This window comes from Chroicocephalus ridibundus, chromosome 11 (genome assembly GCF_963924245.1).
Source record: "Chroicocephalus ridibundus chromosome 11, bChrRid1.1, whole genome shotgun sequence".
In the NCBI taxonomy this organism is placed as follows: Eukaryota; Metazoa; Chordata; class Aves; order Charadriiformes; family Laridae; genus Chroicocephalus; species Chroicocephalus ridibundus.
In genome coordinates, this window is record NC_086294.1 from 13,999,659 (window position 1) to 14,016,767 (window position 17,109).

Here is a 17,109-nt window from a genome sequence, read left to right on the forward strand (position 1 = left end):
CTTTGGATTTCATCTTCCACCTCCTCCTCATCCCCAGGTTTCTGTACCAAATTTATTATTTAATAAGAGTCTACCTTTTTTCCTTAGCGTTTTAGTGTTCTGACCTTTCCTATCATGATTCCTTTTTTTTTCTTTTTTCTTAAAAGGGAATTTCAGATGTTGGTAATTTCTGGCCAGTTTCTCTTAAAGAACAGGGAGGTTTTTTTGTGAATTAGGCAAACTGATGTTTTTGGAGTTAGGACAAAAAAGGTTTAACCAAAATGCTGCTATTTGATGGATGTTTGTCCTTTGGAAGGGAGATTGTTAATCTTTCAGGTAGTCATCTGCTTGACTAGCAAAGCATTGATTGAACTGGAAGCCTGAAATTGCCCATTTTGCTTGTTGAGGTTTGGGCAACTTTTCAGGAGCCTGGGTAAGGAGGGTGGTTTTATGGTCTTTGGTCTCTTGCTGAAAAATGTTTGGTATAAAATCCTGCTCTTTGACAGACATAAGCATTGAGATTAGTTTTGGGTACTCTGAGCTTCTCATCCTGTCGAACTCTGGGAGCTCAGTGTTTTCAAGGCAGCTTGCTTTTGCTTTTCTACTATCAGCATGTAAGTCTGAAAGTTATTTTTGAAACTAAGTAATGAGTGTCTGGGAACTTTATGGTAATGTTTCACTTGAGGATACTTCTTCATAGCTGTACTCTTGTTCTGAACTGTGATAAGGGCTGCACTGTGCTTCAGATATTCAAAACTCTCTATAAGCTGCTCGCTTTGAAGCAATGACATTTGATGTTCCTGTCTCTCTGGTTCAGGGCCCTTGGTATTTCGCTCTGCAAAATCAGCTTTTCCAAAGGAAGCTTTTTCTCTGGCAAAGTCAGGGTTTCAGAAATGCTGACTCGGTGTGATGAAACAGCAGTAAAAATAATATAAAATTTCCCCTCCCTCATTCCTTTAAATGTTTTTCTTTCTACTGAAGTCTTATATCAATATAATCCAGGGTTCTTAGGTGGAAGGTGTTTATCTGTGTTGGGTGTGGGGAGCTATTGGTGAGTGGTGAGTAGAGAAACTTTTTATTTTCATGTAGAAATACTTTGCTTTTTTTTTTTTTTTTTTTTAATTTACAGAAGTATTCTGCTGAATGGAGGTACTTAAATAAACCGTAATAGTGGCTCTAGGGCCTCTGTTCTTAAACAAGATCTGCCTTTTTCAAATTTTTTTGAGGATGCTTCTATTCCTAGGAGTGGAAGGTAAATCTTAAGTCTGTGCCTGTAGCCCTATGTGCATGTTATAAAGAAACAGAAGGAAATACTATCTAAGGAAACTCTTATTAGCCCCATTGAGAGACTTGCTACTTTTGCAGCGGGAAAAAAAAGAAAAATCCAAGGGTGCAAATGTTACTTCTGACAGTCTGCAAAAACAAAAGGCCAGATTTCACTTTCCTATTTGTGGCTATACTGTTATTAACTGATGCTGTCCATTGTAGTTGCTTCCTGGATTTACAAGAGAGTGAAATGAAGTCCCTTTTTTTATCTTTTTTTCGTCTGTGTAAAGATACTATAGTAACTCAACTGATATTTCCTCACTTGAAAAGAACAGTATCTGTCATGTATATGGGTAAATGTAAAGTTTAGAGTTTAGGAAGAAGTCCTGTATCATGGTCATAGTGTGGTCCATAGCTGTCTGATGTTCTTATGCACCGGGAGGCTGTGGGTATATGGAAGACTGTAATTCTAAGAGATCAAGTTCTTGGTCATTTGAAGTTGTTCAGTGGATCAGGTGTAGTGATCCTGTGTTACAAAATTATCATAAAGGAATTATGATTTTTAGCAAGGTCCTAGGAAATCTCAGCATTGCTCAAAATGCCTGTGGCGAGTGGACTGGCAATTGAGGGCAGAGAACTGTCACCTGGTACCACAGACGGAAAACTTCTTCATGGAATATATGCTCTTTTTTCCTGAATAATAGAATATGGCTCCGAAGTGGCTGAACCAGTTTATTTTATACAAATGTTATTGGGTGCATTCTCAGGCAGTGATTTAAGATCATGCCGGAGTTTGCTGCTGGTGTGTTTTATGATAAGTACTTTAATTAGGCTTTTTGCATTGGTGGTATTTCTTACATGGCGTGAGGACGCTTTGCTCCTTATGAGTGCTCCTTAAACTATGTCGTTCTCTGCAAGATGCTTTCTTGAAGTCTTTTGAGAATATTTTCATTCATCTCACTGACTAATCCATCCGTTCTCCTCCCTAACAGTGCCTCAATGCTTGTATTTAATTTATTTTTTTTTTAAGGCTAAATAGGAGGATACTTTAAAGGGAATGGTTACTCCAAGTATGCTGTCCAGCTCTAAGTGAAAAGTTGTGTGCTGGTGTTCTTTTGCACCAAATTTTGCACTTTATATATCAAAAGTTTATGCCACTGAACAGGGAGAGTAAGTAATGAAGATGGAGGAGTTGCTTTCTGGTTCAGGTGATCTTATTCCTTTTAGCCAAGGGACCATACGTTCTACTACACATGTTTAAAGGGAGCTGACTGCTGCTCCCACAGATGTTGGGGGTGGGGGTGACAGTGTGTGTCACCTGGGTGTGTGTCACCCGGCTCCGGGTGCGGAGGTTGGGCTGCTTGAACCAGCACTGCTAAGGTCGGTGAATCTGCTGTATAGAGATCCGATTATGTACATTGTGGATGGGAGAACTCCAGCGTGTTTCTGTATTTTTATTTCTGGTGTTACATTATCAGGAAAGAATTTGGGAGTGCTATTTTTACAATTGGCTTTAAACAGGGAATAAAGGGAACAGCGCGGATTCCAGCCTTCGATGAAGTAACAGGAAGGGAAGCAATGAAAACCATAAACCGTGCTGAGTAACATTTCCTCTCTTCTGCTACACCCCCCTAAGGGTGACAAAGTCTTTATTGAGCCCGACAGGATTCCTAATGAAAGATGCATTCAGTCTGTGGAGGGAGCCTGCTGAATCATGGGGAGCAAGCGACGGCAGCAGGCTGGAGGAGTACACAACCTGCTGTCCATGCTCCAGAAATTACTCCTGTTTGCCTTACTGACATCTAGGCACTTTAAATTTAATACAGAGAAATTCAGCCATGGTCCAAGAGCCTGTTAAAATCCTTGTCCCGATACCAAGTGAGTGCTTGATTCTGCTGAAGTTTGTTTCCAGCCTTGTTTCCCGCCCGGCCCTTTCTGGCCAGAGCACTGAGAGCAGCAGCTCTCCAACAAACAGGGAGCTTGTGGCGGCTTTCAGCCATGCGGCTTCCTTCCCTGGAAGATTTTGTACCTGGTGGTTGTCTTGAATGCCAGTGGAATTTGGGAAGCTGTTACCATGTAACTTAACTGTTGTTTCAAAGGGAGAAATGTGTGTCTGTTTCTTTCAAAGTGTATTATACAGCTGAATCTGTAATAGATCTTTAGAAAATACTAACATTTTTGTTTGCTCTGAAGCACATGAAATATGCATCCTGGCAGCTGTCTTGTCTCACCTTGGAAAAAAGCAGGAACGTAAAATCCCACCCGCCGTCCTTTGCACTCACTCCCGTAAGCAGCAGGTTGCGGTGTGTGAGCCGGGGCAGCCGCCTGGGCTGGGCCCGGGGAGGCTGCAGCCAGCCAAGCGTATGTTCTCGCAACAGGAATTTAATGTGTTTGGGGTGGAATTGAGAGACAGGTTCTGCGTAGCTCTTCGGGACAGGTTTGCATGCGAGAGCAATCTGTCTGAACTTGCTGACACAGCTGTTTCGTACATGTGGCTTTGAAGTGCTGGTGCTGCTGTGCAAGGTTCTGCGCTTTTCTCATTCCTCTTGCAAAACTCTGGACTGACGGTGAATAATACCTGCTATTCGGTGTCCTTTGAGACCCCTCATTTATTCTTCAGAGTGGGTTTAGGGCATCTAAGAAGTCCGAGCCCCTCGGGGATGGCAGTGCCTCTCCCCTCTCAAACCACACGCAGCACACAACATTATCAGACAGTGCTAAAGGGAGCCTGCCGGGATTTATGGTTTCCTCAGCTTCCCAGTACCTCACTGAGGATGGCTCTTTGGGAGATTTATCAGACTTTGCAACTATGAAGTCATTTTGGAACAATTTACTCTATTTTCCTTAGAAATAGAACAGATTTCCTGCTTGGTGTTTTAATATAATCATGTGTTACTGGAACACCTGGCTGGGGTCACATCATGTAAAGCATCAGGTTTTCATTTTGTGTTTATGAAGAGCAAAGTTGCTTTTGATGCAGTCATTTCATCCTCATTCCAGAGCATCACACTGCTTTTGCCAACTTTTAACACTGCAGAGGAATTTGACTTGGACCTTATTGCAGACTTACAGCATGTGAATGCGGTTCATGTGAATTACAGTTGTACCGGCTGGGGTGGTTGTTGTTGGGTGGGAAACTTTATATTCAGAACTCCATACTCCAGACCACCGTCGTTCCATTGGATCCTTAATTTCAAACTTTGAAAAGTTGCTCGCTGGATTAAAGGCGAATGATAGGGAGAGAAAAAGAGCGGAGCAGAAAGAAGCGATGCAAGCTCACAAACTTTGCTCATCAGCTCAGGTGACAGAGACAGGATGAACTCCTTATTGAGGGTGGACATGAAATTGTTAAAAGTTAACTCAAATAAACTTCAAAGGCGGCTGCATAAATCACTCTAGCCTTAGGACACTAGTAATCTATGCTTCAACAAGTTTCCTGGATTAATAAAAGGGTACCTGGGCCGCCGTATCCCCTGGTGTGCTGCTGAAGCAGAAGAGGTGGCCGTAGGGGCCGAGAATTGCTTCCAGCAGCGCTTGGTGCTTCTGCACTGTTGTGCTTGTTCGGAAGCACTCAGATCTTTGTCTGTCTTTTAAAAACGATGCTGATAATGAAACTAACGACAATCACCAGTTCTCCAGCGATTTTGAGGTCTGATTATGCTCTCATGATGACTTTTTTGTCTGACTTTTTATTTATTTTTAAAAACTGCATATTGGCACCTAGGAAATTAATATTTTACCATTCTGATCCAAAAATCAGAAGTAGCGAATTATTTTCAAATAAAGGTGTTTTAGGGTAAATGGGTGATAGTAGTAGTTATCTTGTTTGCTTTCATGTGATGGGCTTTCAGTTGAAGCTTCTCTTATTTTCCGTTATTCTACGGTTGTGGCATCTTGTGGTGATGACGGGAGTTAGCATCTGGCAGGGAAAACGAGCAGTGGTCTAGTTATTCGAGTGGCTCTCTTCGTAGTCTGTTGGGATGAGGATGTTGCCATAGAAGAAAGCTGATTTATATAACATTAAATTGTTACTCAAATCTCCATATTTTTACACTGCCTTTGGTTTAGCAGCTGGTTAAGGAAGGATGTGTGTGTCGGGGGTGATAAAAGCTGCTGGTGAGTGGAACTGGGGCTGCTGGTGTATCGGCGCTGGGCCACGCTTTCCCTGTGGCCGGCTTTGGTGATAACAGTGCCAGCCGCAGAGCCATCCCCTGATTTCTGCTCTCCTGCCCAAACGCAGGCTATTTTATATGGTGTATATTCTTTCATGTGAAGAATGTAAAGAAACAGATGTCCCCTGCTTTTTAAGCAGAGGTGGCAGCTGACAGCGTTTCTGCTCGTGATCTCCATGCTGTGAGAACTGGAGGCAAAGAAAATAAGCCGTTCTGGGCAGCTTGATGTGGGATCGTTGTAGCCACAGCGTTCACGTCTTGACTCTCTGTAGTCTAGAAAACCTCCTTCCCAGCAAGATTAACAACTCCTGCCTGCTTCCCTTGGCTCTTTGCCCAGTTCCCCTCCTTCCCTTGCCTCACCGGAGCTGCATTTTTAGCTAGTTCGATGGAAAATGGGAGTTAATTTCTCCTTAAATAACCTAGGCAAGGTAGTTTTCTGTCAAAGATTGAAGAATATGTGTGGGCATACCATTTGAAGGTACATGCTGTGCTTTAGTGTCAGCTATTATTATCAGCGAAAAGTTCTGAAGATACAGATTACAAAATAAAATAATTTTGACCTTGGTCCCTAGTTTAGGGCATGTGGAGAAATTGTTTTTCATCAATAATTGTGTTTCGCTTGAGTTTTGGCGGAAAGAAGCATGTAAAGAGATAACAGGGCAGGGTATGTAAAGGGTCTGTAACTTTCCAGCAAATACTTTGTGTTCTGCTGTTGTAGGGCTGGTTGTTGCCCTTTGGCATCATCTTTTTACAGCCCTTTCTTTTCATAGTGGGTATCTGTGAAAATTATCTCTACCCTTTGTACTGTGGTTATGTGCTTGTCTGCCACTTATAACCGCTGTTATAAATGGATGTAACGTACATCCATTTTCAAAAATACCAGCTTTTAATCCTATTTTCCGTCTTATAAAGCTTGAGAAACGAATGCTTTCCTCTCTGCTGGGGGGTTTTTTGGCTGGCAGTGTCTGTCCCCGAGGTGGCCACAGCACCTACCCCTCATCGGCTGCTCGCTGCCTCCAGCTGCGCGGGAATTATGGTCATGTTCCTCGCTTGCGAAAATATAAAACGAGACTCTAAATGTAGTCTCTCAAACATAATTTCAGTGCTATTATAAGCATTTATTCTTAAATGGAGATGGGAGTAATGGAAGAAACTTCATGAAGTATGATTGATGTGAAATTTTCCAGTTATTAGGAAAAACTGGACTAGATTAGCTGCACATAACCTCCCTTGCTAGACTTGGAAGTAGCATGGGAGGGAGAGGAGGAATTTCACCTTAAATAACAGATATTTAAACAAACAAAAAAAAGCATTATTTTAACAAGACCTGTAAAACCCATTGGATGGGTACATTGGGCACACCAGAGGAGCGGCAGCCCATGGACCTTCCTGGGAGATGTGATCTGAGTTACCTCTTGTGCTCAGTGGTACCTGAGAAAATCACCTGCCCTGCTTAATTAGGAGAGGTGATTGCTTTAAAAATCAGTTATTTTTAGGAAGAGCGTTACAGATCCTGATTTAAAACAGCCCATAGAAGCTAATGCAAGAGTAGCTAATATCTTTAGTCTGCTGAAATGTCACCTGGCTGGGTAGTGAACAGTATGATGTTTCTTGTTTCATTTAACAACTTTAAAGCGGTAATAGTGGCTGGAATTAAATGCCTTCTGCTGCGGTGGGGGAATAGGAAGCTTTGCCTTCCCTTGGCTGTGGCTCAGCTCTTCTCTCTGCCACCGCACATCTCAACAGCACGAGTCTGAGCTGAGGGACGCTTTCCAGGCCTGAATCTCTTTAAACAAATGTTTATATTTTTAATTTACCAACTGTTTATTTGTCAAGCTCCTAAATAAGCCTGGTGGGTTCGTACAGTAGCCCTGTTAGGCCAGTCTGGCTGCAGGGGGGGTGCGGGAGATGGCCCATGCTAAATTAACCTGCTCAGGGGCTGTGCTCTCTGGAGTTGTACAGAATAATTCTCAAGTAAGGATGTGGTCGGTTTTCATATGCACAACTTAAAACTTTGTTATTAAACATGAATATGTTTGCAGTTCTGCTTACAGTTTTCTGTAACTAATGAGAATAGAACTGCTGATGTAAAACATATTCTAAAGACGTTCTGTTATATCTTAGTCTAGACTAAATTATATAGAAAAATATGTAGGAAATATCGGAAAATGCAGCAAATGTAGGAAAGTGAATATAGAAGCAATGAGTTAGGAAGAGTGGAAAAATTTATCTTTCCTTGTTTAATTGTAACACCAAATACTAACTGTCCCCCCGGCTGCCTGGTAGCCCAGCATCAAGAGGAGTTGAGAGCATCCACTGCTCCCATCCTGGTGGGCCTCCAGGTGGAGGAGGCAGGAGAGTGGAGCACAGAGGCTTTATTTCAGTTGTTAAAATTCTTTAAGTACCATTAACTACTAAGATGCTACACAGCCGGAGGATATTGTTGCTGCGTTCCTGTGTCTAAAACTTTCTGGTGGTGAAGTCAAGGCAGTTCCCTGCTCGGAAAGGGGGGGAGCTCCATAACAGAGCTCACATGGTGCCTGGAGTGACCCTCGGCCACCCAGTTGCTGTTTCCTACAGGCTTTGGTGTTCACCTCCAAGCAGGTGGTGTCTTTGGAGTCTTGTTTATAGCTAGTGCTCTTAGCTGTTTCACTAAGAAAATCAAGTTTGTGGCAATTCACAGTTGGAGGATTAAAATGAGATTGGACTGTGTGAAATGGGTGCTTTATAAATATCTGTGTTAAGCATTCAGGCCTTCTGTTTAATTTTCATGGATTTTGGTAATGACATTTAAAAAAAAAAAAAGAATCAGTTTTTTTATTGGTTTTACATGGCCTGCAATTACGTATGACCTTTCATTTGGTATAACACTCTATATCCGTTACGTTTCTAAACATTGACTATTGAGCCAAGGAACTTTTCTAAAGTAAATCCATTGTAAATTCTGAGGCTCGCATTCATATTGATTTACCTTTTGTAAACACTGTATAAATGCAGCACTTGAAAATTCAGAACGTATTTTCCAAGGCCAAGCTGGGGAGACTGCTCTGTGATACATAATGATTTTGTTGTGCATGTATTTAATGCTAACAGCCCACCTGTTCAGGATAGTGAATTAAATGATGAATAGCCCTAGTGAGCAATTTTTCCCTGGCATGTGGTCTGCACCATCAGCACAGATATTTTTGTGACTGAAGAGGATCCTGTGTAGTGAGAAGTTTAAACAGCTGTATCTCCTAATTACAGCTTCTATCTAAAGTCCAATTTTTAAAGTGAAATAATCTTCGTGTTTTAGTATCACTGCTTAAAAAAAAGTTTGTTTGCTTCTGCGGTTGCTGATGGATGGTGCTGATGTGAAGCTGAGTCTTCGTAGCAGGAGGTGGGAGACAAATCTACAACTTCATTGTCTTCATCTTTGCCAAAGAGTATTTTGGAGTAACTTCTAACGGTCTCCCTTTAGTCAAGGACTGGGCTGAGTCAGAGGTAGCAGGATGGAGCAGGGCTTGTAGCAGGGCTACCAGCAGGAACTGAGGCAGGAGTGAAACAGCTCTTTCTCTCTAAACATAACGCTCTTACTATGAAAAGGTGCTGCGGTTCTCTGCACCACATATAGTGGCTGGACTAGGTGGTTTAGGTTTTCTCTAGGGTTCTTGGCTATTAGCAAAGTAATTTTGCAAAATACCCCCTCTAAAGAGGGGTTACAAGGTTTCGACAATTTTTGAGCTCGGATGAATAGGACTGTCCTGTTTGGCTCATTCCACGTGTTGCTTGCTGCTGTATCCATTCATGTAAATAATAGTTTCAGAGATACTTCTAATAAATCTTTTTCAGGTAAGTGTTTATGCATCAATTGGACTTCACTCTTTTCACTTTCACAGCTTAAGTGCAGACAGGGTTCTTCAAGTCTGCCTGTGTCCTGACCTATCTAGTAAATTGGAATTTGTCTCTAGAATTAATGTCTCGTAAATCTGTGTAACTTATTGCAGAATCTGAGAAGGTAATGCTGAAGTGATTAGATGCTGTGAATGAAGTTATTGATGTCTTTTTTTTTCCTCTCTTTCTTTTTAGGACTTAAATACTATCTATTCTTTCCTTCATGGGCTGGACATACTCTCACATTTCAGGGAACATCAGCTAAGGTAAAGTACATACAAAGGCATAGCACAACTGGTATCTGTGACAGTATTTTTGTGGAGATGAGCAAAGCTTTTTTCAGCCTGTGCTTCGAGGTGGCAGAGCATTGGCCAAGTCCATTGCTGAGTTAAGTCATTGCAATAACATGGTGTGGCATCTAAACTAATTAGCTTTGCGAAGAATGAAGGCAGAGCTTACTCCTGTTTGTCTACAAAGGACTGCGTAGACAGTGCCCTATGGTAGCTCCAGATTACAAAAGCTTTTTAATGCTTCAGACATTCAGATGATCTCAGAATACATAAAATGGAAGGCCAACAAAGCACAAAAAGTGCGTTGGAAGTATTTGAGTTCCTTCAGTTCTGTTGCTATGGGTAATTCCAGTGTGTGGGAGTGATTTAAACACTTAGAGAACATGCTGTATATTATCTATTTGGATAATGAAGAACACTGTAATAATGTGAATTTTATGGTTAAGCACGTCCTTTGTTTAGAACAAAAAAATAGTTGAATTTGAGGTCTTAGAGCCTGAAAGCGAATCTACTGAAATGTGGTGATTAATGGCTTATGATCTTTGGGGATTAAAATTTAAATTAAACTTCTCCTCCTCCCTCAGAATAATGTCATCAAGTGCCCGCTATGAGAGGTACAAGGGCAACCAAGTTCTCTTTTGGTAAGTACATATCCATTGTTGGAGTTCTTCAGTGGAAGTGTAAACAACCCCCCTGTTTTGCATGCTATAATGTATCGCTTGTTTTTTCCATAATTGTAAATATAAGACTTCACAACATTTAAGCCTGGCCAGAGCGGTTAAAAGCTTTGACAGGAGGCGGTTGTGACAGTAGTACGGTGCTTACACTTGAGAGGTGGCCACGAGTGAACGGCAGGGCACCCACGGAGAGCAGAGGTGTGTCCGTGCCCTGCAAGATCGATGACAAAGTGGGCAGTGTCACCTCCGCGGCTGGGGGGAGTGGTGGCGACAGCTCAGTAGGTGGCACTCTTCCCCTGGAGCTGGCACCGACTGCAGTGGAGGAGCCCGACTGCTTTGTAGGAGTATCCTGTATCAGAGGAGTGATGGAGCACGAACACTATCTCTTCTTCTATTTTAAATTGCTAGAATTAGTATTTTAGCTGAGAGTTCTGTTTAGGTTCCTGCTTGGAGGCTAATACACTTTTTCTTCTCATATTTTAGCGTTATGGTATATTTATCCTCCCATGGTTAATACTAAGTTGCTGTGTAAGACACACCTTCCGCTACATGAGTCTAAATCAGTGAGATGCCACCAACGGGTGCGTGTGGTGGCTGTTTGTGACAGCCCCGTTCCAGTACGGGGTCGGTGTGTACCTGTGGGGTTTTGTGCTGGAAGAGGAAGATGATGTTAGGCTGTAGCTGGGAAGCGTCAAGGCAGCGCTCTAGGCAGAGGCAAAACCTCCTGCTGTACAGCACGGTAACTTCTGCGCAGACAATGCCGCACGTGTGCGCGGTGTGAATGCAGAGATGGAGGAATGTGAAGCAGGACTCGGATGTAGGAGTCTTGTATTTTATCCGTAACACTTCACAGGTCTGTGTAATATTACTGTCCGTGTGGAGTTGCTAATCGACTTTAGCACGGAATACAAATTTCCCTGTATTTGTAACTTTATGTACACTTGCACTGGAGTGAAATGTTTTTACTGAAAATTAACAATTTCATTTTAATAAAATTTAAAGTTTTAAATTTAAGTTTTTAAATTTAAATTTAAAGTTTTTAAATTTAAGTTGTCTTAAATGTCAAATTGAAAGGTGTAAGAAACATTCTGGATGCATATATATGTTTTTGAAAAAGTTATTTCTTGGTACTGTTCAATGAAAGTTCTTAGGTTTACAGTCTGCATACCGGACTGGTAGGGTGGTAGATCATTATTTTACTCCAATAACATTTTGGATAATGTATTTTTGAGTTGCTGTAAGAAGAAAGTCGATATATCAATGATTATTTTTCTTACAGCTCAGAAACTATTGCAAGATGCTGGTATATACTGCTTTCTGGATCTGTGCTCATGAAGGATTCCATGTTTTTACCACCTTGCAGGTACGTGAAGTTGTTGTTGTTATTACTGTTTAAGTCAGGTAAGATCTCTTTTTTTAAGAAATGCTTTCTTATGTGTTGATGTTACTGTAATTTTTTCACAATTTTAAAATAATTTTTTCATTATGTTGTTTTCTAAAGTTTGATAGTGGAAGAAATGTTCTGCTAAATTCATTTAAATTAACCTTTCACTTTCCCTGTGTGTTGAAATTTCTGGGTGAAATACTGCACTTCGTGGTTTTTAAATCTCGTTTGGCTTTTTAAGTTTAGAAGAGAACTTGTGATTACCTTGTTAACTAGGGGCTTTTTGAATAATTCCTGTTGTGTAACTGTTTTGTACAGAGTCCCCTGTCTCAAAATACATGACCGTATATCATGCAGCTTCTACTGTTTAGTTGGAGGCTGTATTTAATGGCAGATACGATTTTTGTGGGAAGGAAGAGGACGGAGGCAGCAGCATCGGTTACAGAGAGCAGATGACAGGCGTCTGGCTGCGTCTCAGCTGAACCACGGTGACTGTTGTGACAAGCTCTCACTGAAGCACAGTATTTGACTTGAGCTGGCCCTTGCTGCACTGTAATACTCTGCCTGACCTCCTACATCACTCAGAAATTTTACTTTACTATCTCTTGAAGCTGTACGTTACTTGTATTCAAGCCACACTTGTAGGCTAGGCAGGAGTGGTTTAAAAAAAAAAAAAAAATACAAATTTAGACTTGCCTTCGTACCCAGTTGGGATAGTTTTTGATGAGATTAATGAAAGTGCGGGTGCCTCTTATCAAACAAAATAAAGGCTTTCACCCTGTGTGATGCTCTGTGATGGGCTCCATCTCCCGTGGGCAGCGGGGCGCTGGCCCCCTGCTGCAGTGACCGCCGCTGTGGTGCTCTCCAGCGGGCTCCACTCCCCGCGGTGCCGGGCTGGAGTGGGGCTGCTTCCCTTCTGGCCAGAACGGCGCAATGAGACTGATAAAGAGCAGATACAACTTAATGTAAATGTCTTCCCTTTCTTCAAAATTACCTGTACCGAGGGGTCTGTGAAACTCCCATTATTCGGCTGGGCTTTACTCAGCATGAGTTGACCATGAGCTGATAGACTTAAAAGTGTCAACTCCGTCTCAAATACATTTTCATATACTTGAATTTCACATGAAGTACTAATAGGAACATGTAGAACTGAATTTTTCAACTCTGTTCTTGGTTAGCTGCAGGCTGGGTGTCAAACTCTTAATGCTCCTTGAGTGACTGAAGTTCAGTAGTGCCAGAAGTGAGGACGTGGCAAGTTGACGTTTGCATAAAACCTAGATAAAATTATTTTGCTGAATTTGAGGAATGTCACTTAAACTCCTCATTAAGGTTTTTTGTGCCTTTTTTTTAAAAAAAAAAAAAAAAAAGGCAAAACACATCTGATGGTGCTAGTTCTATTATGGATAATGAGGGAAAATAGGTGCTAGGTGGTGAAAGGGTGCCAGGGTTCTGTTAGATGAAAGTGTGGCAGGTTACAGTGTACCTGGGGTGGTTCCTGGGGTTTATTATCCCCTTACGTAGTGAGATCACGGGAAAAGGAAGAGACTGCACTCCTCTGGACAGCCAGGTTGTTCCCTGTCCAGGTCTTCATTGCAGTAGGGGCCAAAAAATGAAAAATTCAAATATTAGGAGGAACTTTGTGCTGAAGTTTTGAAGGAGAAATGCACACACGTACAGTTAGAAAACTAATGTTAGTTTTCAGTTAGATGCTGAAAACCTTTGAATCTTTTTGTTTCCCCCACTGCTTTTGACTTTGGGGCCACCTGTAAACTCTTCCCTGGGGCTGGGGAACAGGGGAATGAAGAGCACAGGTTGCTTTCCCTTTCATTCAAATCAAACAATGCATTGTCCAAACTCAAGTTATAATTTAGAATATAATGCTTTCTTGATTTTTTTTTTTAAAAGTGCCCTATAACAGTGGTATAAACTTAAGTTACTTTCCCTGGTCTGAGTACCTCATATAACGTTTTTAATTGAGGGCACTGCAGAGTCACCAATCATTTACAGATTATTTTCATATGAAACAGGGCCTTGGATAATTTAGTAGTATTCTTTTGTAACTGTAATTAGCAGCATTTTAATTTCATTTGAAGTAATATTTAATGTTATGCATTATTCCTTGTCCCCAACCAAGTTCCTGATTATGTGAGTCATTTTGAAAGGAGGTGTAAATACGCGTCTGTAAGGAAACACAGCATTGCCTTCATTCTCACTGCCTTGGGTATTGCCAAGCTATTATTTTTGATAGGAAACAAAAACAAGTTGGCTGTTTGTTTGGGTGCGGTTTGTTTTTTTTTTTTTAACTTTTGTGTAAGCTGTAACAGTGGAAATGACCCACAGTATACCATTAGGTGTAAATCATCATGGGAAAGTGGTGGGCAGGTGTAGGGAATGAAAAGAAAACCACGCTTAAAGTGTTCCGAGATTGCTGAAGGATGAATGGAGGCATCCTTCCAGCCGGTTAGGTTTTTGGTAGACTTAAAGCCAACCTGTTTGATTTGTTGAATATACAGTACAGATGTGTCAACACATGAGCTGAGGTGAGCGAGGTTGGGGACGGGTGTCCCCGGGTGTCACCTGGGCAGAAGTGCTGCAGGAGACTGGTGATGGCTTTGAGATGTCCTGGGGGAAAATGGATGAGGACCAAAATAAATCCTTAATGTGAGGAGAGCAATAACTACCAAGGATGAGAAATTCGGCTTTGATCTGGAGGCCTCCTAGTGCTTTGAAAAGGTCAAGAGCCAGACTTGAATAACTGTCGTTTTGGAAGAACTGGGTAGACGGAGGCATTTTGTAAAACAGATAATAGTTGGCAAATGGATTCCAGTTTGAAACTCAATCCTTGTGTATACTTCGTAACACCCCCCACTCCTCAGTTATCCCTCTGTAATGTCGACATAGGAATTTCAATTTTATGTTTGTCCCCTGGAGCATTTGACAAACACTTCATATTTAAAGAAATGTAGGGTTCTTTGCTGGGAATACTGGAACGGTTTTTTATAAAATATGAGAAGCAGGATACTGGTGTTTTTCAGTTAGAGAAAGCTAGTTTCCCGGGCAATAGGGGGTTTTAAGGCCCCACTTTCTTCTAAAGTTGTTTTTAATCTGTTTTATTTGGCAGTCATTCTTCAGAATTCAGGATTGTGTTGTAAACTAACTGCATGGCAACTTTTGTTTAATAATTATATTAGAAACTGCTGTTAGAATTGATTGTTAGCGAGGTACTTTCAGTCTCCATAAATAAGACTGGAAAGTGATGATGACTTACTGATTGTTTCTTGGTACCTCCTCACAATACTTGTTCTTTTTCTGTCATCTGCCCCAAGATTAGCCTGACAGGTAGGAGGAGACCTAATAGACAATTGTAAACTTAACCTGGTTAAGGCGTTGGTTAAGTTCTCCTTCTTTTGCATTCCTTGTTTCATCCACTGTCTGCCATTCAGTAGTTTCAGAGTCAACAGAGCTTCAGAGAAACCTTAACTTTCTTTTGCAGATCTTTTTGAAATAAAATATTCTGTAGATTCAAACCTGAAAGAGGCATAGCTCCACAGAAGCGTAAGAAGGTGGGCAGTCACTGCTTTCTTGACTTTCTATAAGTATTCAAATGAGTAATATTGTGGGCTGTGCCGCACTGTGCTTCAGAAGGGCTTTTTGTTCAACCTGCATGAACTTGTGTGCGGGCTGTAATTCAGAAATCGGCTTAAAAATTGGAGGAGTAAAACTTACATCCAGATATGAAAATTCCGTGCAGTATTCTGACACCGATGATCATGATGAGAAAAGCCCTCTAAGATTTTTTTTTTTTTAAGGGAAGAAGCAGATCAATCAGTAATATTGTGTACAAAGATGGCATAACCTTGATTACCCTACTGCCTGGAGAATGGATTTGTCGATAGATTTGGCATAGTAGGAAAGGAATTTGCGTCTAACATGAAAGCGCTGGCTGGAACAAAAGAACAGGATTGACGGATTTTGTGGAAGGAAAATCATGTCAGCAAGTTAAAGAGTTTTTGTGTTAACCTTGCTTGTTAATCAAGATAATTCATGTGAATAGGATGTTTGAAGGAGATTACTCACAGCAAGATTAACCATAGGAAATATATCAAGGGCCTGGAGGAACTTTTGAAGCCAATTATGTGGATGACAGCCTCCTACAGCTGTGAGAATTGAACCTCCAAGGGAAAAATACAAAGTCTCGAAACATTCAAGATACAGTATTATTAAAAACAAACACTTTTCTGAGCCCTTCCAAGAAATTCAGACAGCCCTTCCAAAATCTCACAAGTGGAGAAAACTGGAATCAGAATCATTGTCCTGTTCAGGTAGTGCATTTCTTGGCTAAAACCACTTACTTTATCCAAAATGGACTCATGGTTGTATTGTGGTATCTTTTCACGAGAGTTGTAGACGTGTCTGTGACTCAATAAGCCATTTCTCTTTCTATTCTTGGGTAAAAGGAGAAGGCGCGAATGCTTGGATCAAGAAAATAGTCATAATGAAAGAGGAACTCCAGTCTTGCGTTATGAACAATGGCTTGGGTTGAAATTATTTTAGCTTGTTTTTTATTAATATTTGTGAATAACAATATTTTAATATCTTTTGAAACTTACTGTGACTGTTAATACTGTTTCAGTCCATTCTATGTGAAGTACCAGAAGCACAGAAAATTCTGTGCTTTTACTGGCCCGTCAACGTTGGTAAATAAGAATGCAGGATTAAAGACTTGCAATTTGCAAAACTTAATATTTTTTTTTGTATTTTAGAAGTCTTTAAATTTTGATGTCTGTAACTTCATTTTCAAATATATTTATACCTTGAATGTATCATCTTAAACTAGTTCAGTTTTACTGGTAAAACCTGTAGTGCTGTTTTCTGCAAACTCTGGTGAATTGGTGCCATTGACTGAAGGAACAAATGAGCAGCTCGGAGCTCCTGCACTCCCCGCTCCTGTCAGTAAGAGCTGTACTGGCATTGTTCTCCCACTCATCCTCCCTCCCAGGTTTAACTTTCTTAAATACCGCTCTCCGCTTAGCGTGTACCTGCTGTATCCCAGCTCTGTCCCAGGGCTCCTTTAGCCTTTGCTCTTCCTCTTCTTTCTCGTCCCAGTCTCTGCCGTTTGAGTCCCGATGGCTGTAGTGTGGGATCTGGCTTTGCCTCGTCACCTGCCAAGGGCTAGATACGAATGTGTGCCCGTCTGCTGCTGGCGTACAATAAACATCATTTTTTACAAACTTGCAGGTGCCAATAAGGTTCTGAATTGTGATGCTGGCTGAAACAATTGTAATTTAAATTTACCCTCTGTGTGACTGTAAAAATTGCAGAGGTCTTAGCATGATACTCCGTCAATCTGTGTTTGCTTCAGGCTTCAAAGCTCTTTGTGACTGACTGTTGTAGACTATTTTTCTGCTGTCAAGATGAGATGACATCTTTAGGCTTACATCCCTGTGCTTATCAAGACCAGATAGATT

The 17,109-nt window shown here is 41.2% G+C and overlaps 1 protein-coding gene across 6 annotated transcripts in view; it reads left to right on the plus strand.

The window, feature by feature from the left end:
- The window catches only part of RAPGEF6 (Rap guanine nucleotide exchange factor 6), a 129,685-nt gene that overhangs the window by 16,429 nt on the left and 96,147 nt on the right, over positions 1-17,109 (plus strand). For all 6 annotated transcript variants that reach the window (XM_063348945.1, XM_063348949.1, XM_063348947.1 and 3 more), the window contains exons 2-4: positions 9,486-9,556; positions 10,165-10,221; positions 11,537-11,620. In XM_063348945.1, the coding sequence (XP_063205015.1) occupies positions 9,486-9,556; positions 10,165-10,221; positions 11,537-11,620 (212 nt within the window). The remainder of the gene's footprint in view (positions 1-9,485; positions 9,557-10,164; positions 10,222-11,536; positions 11,621-17,109) is intronic.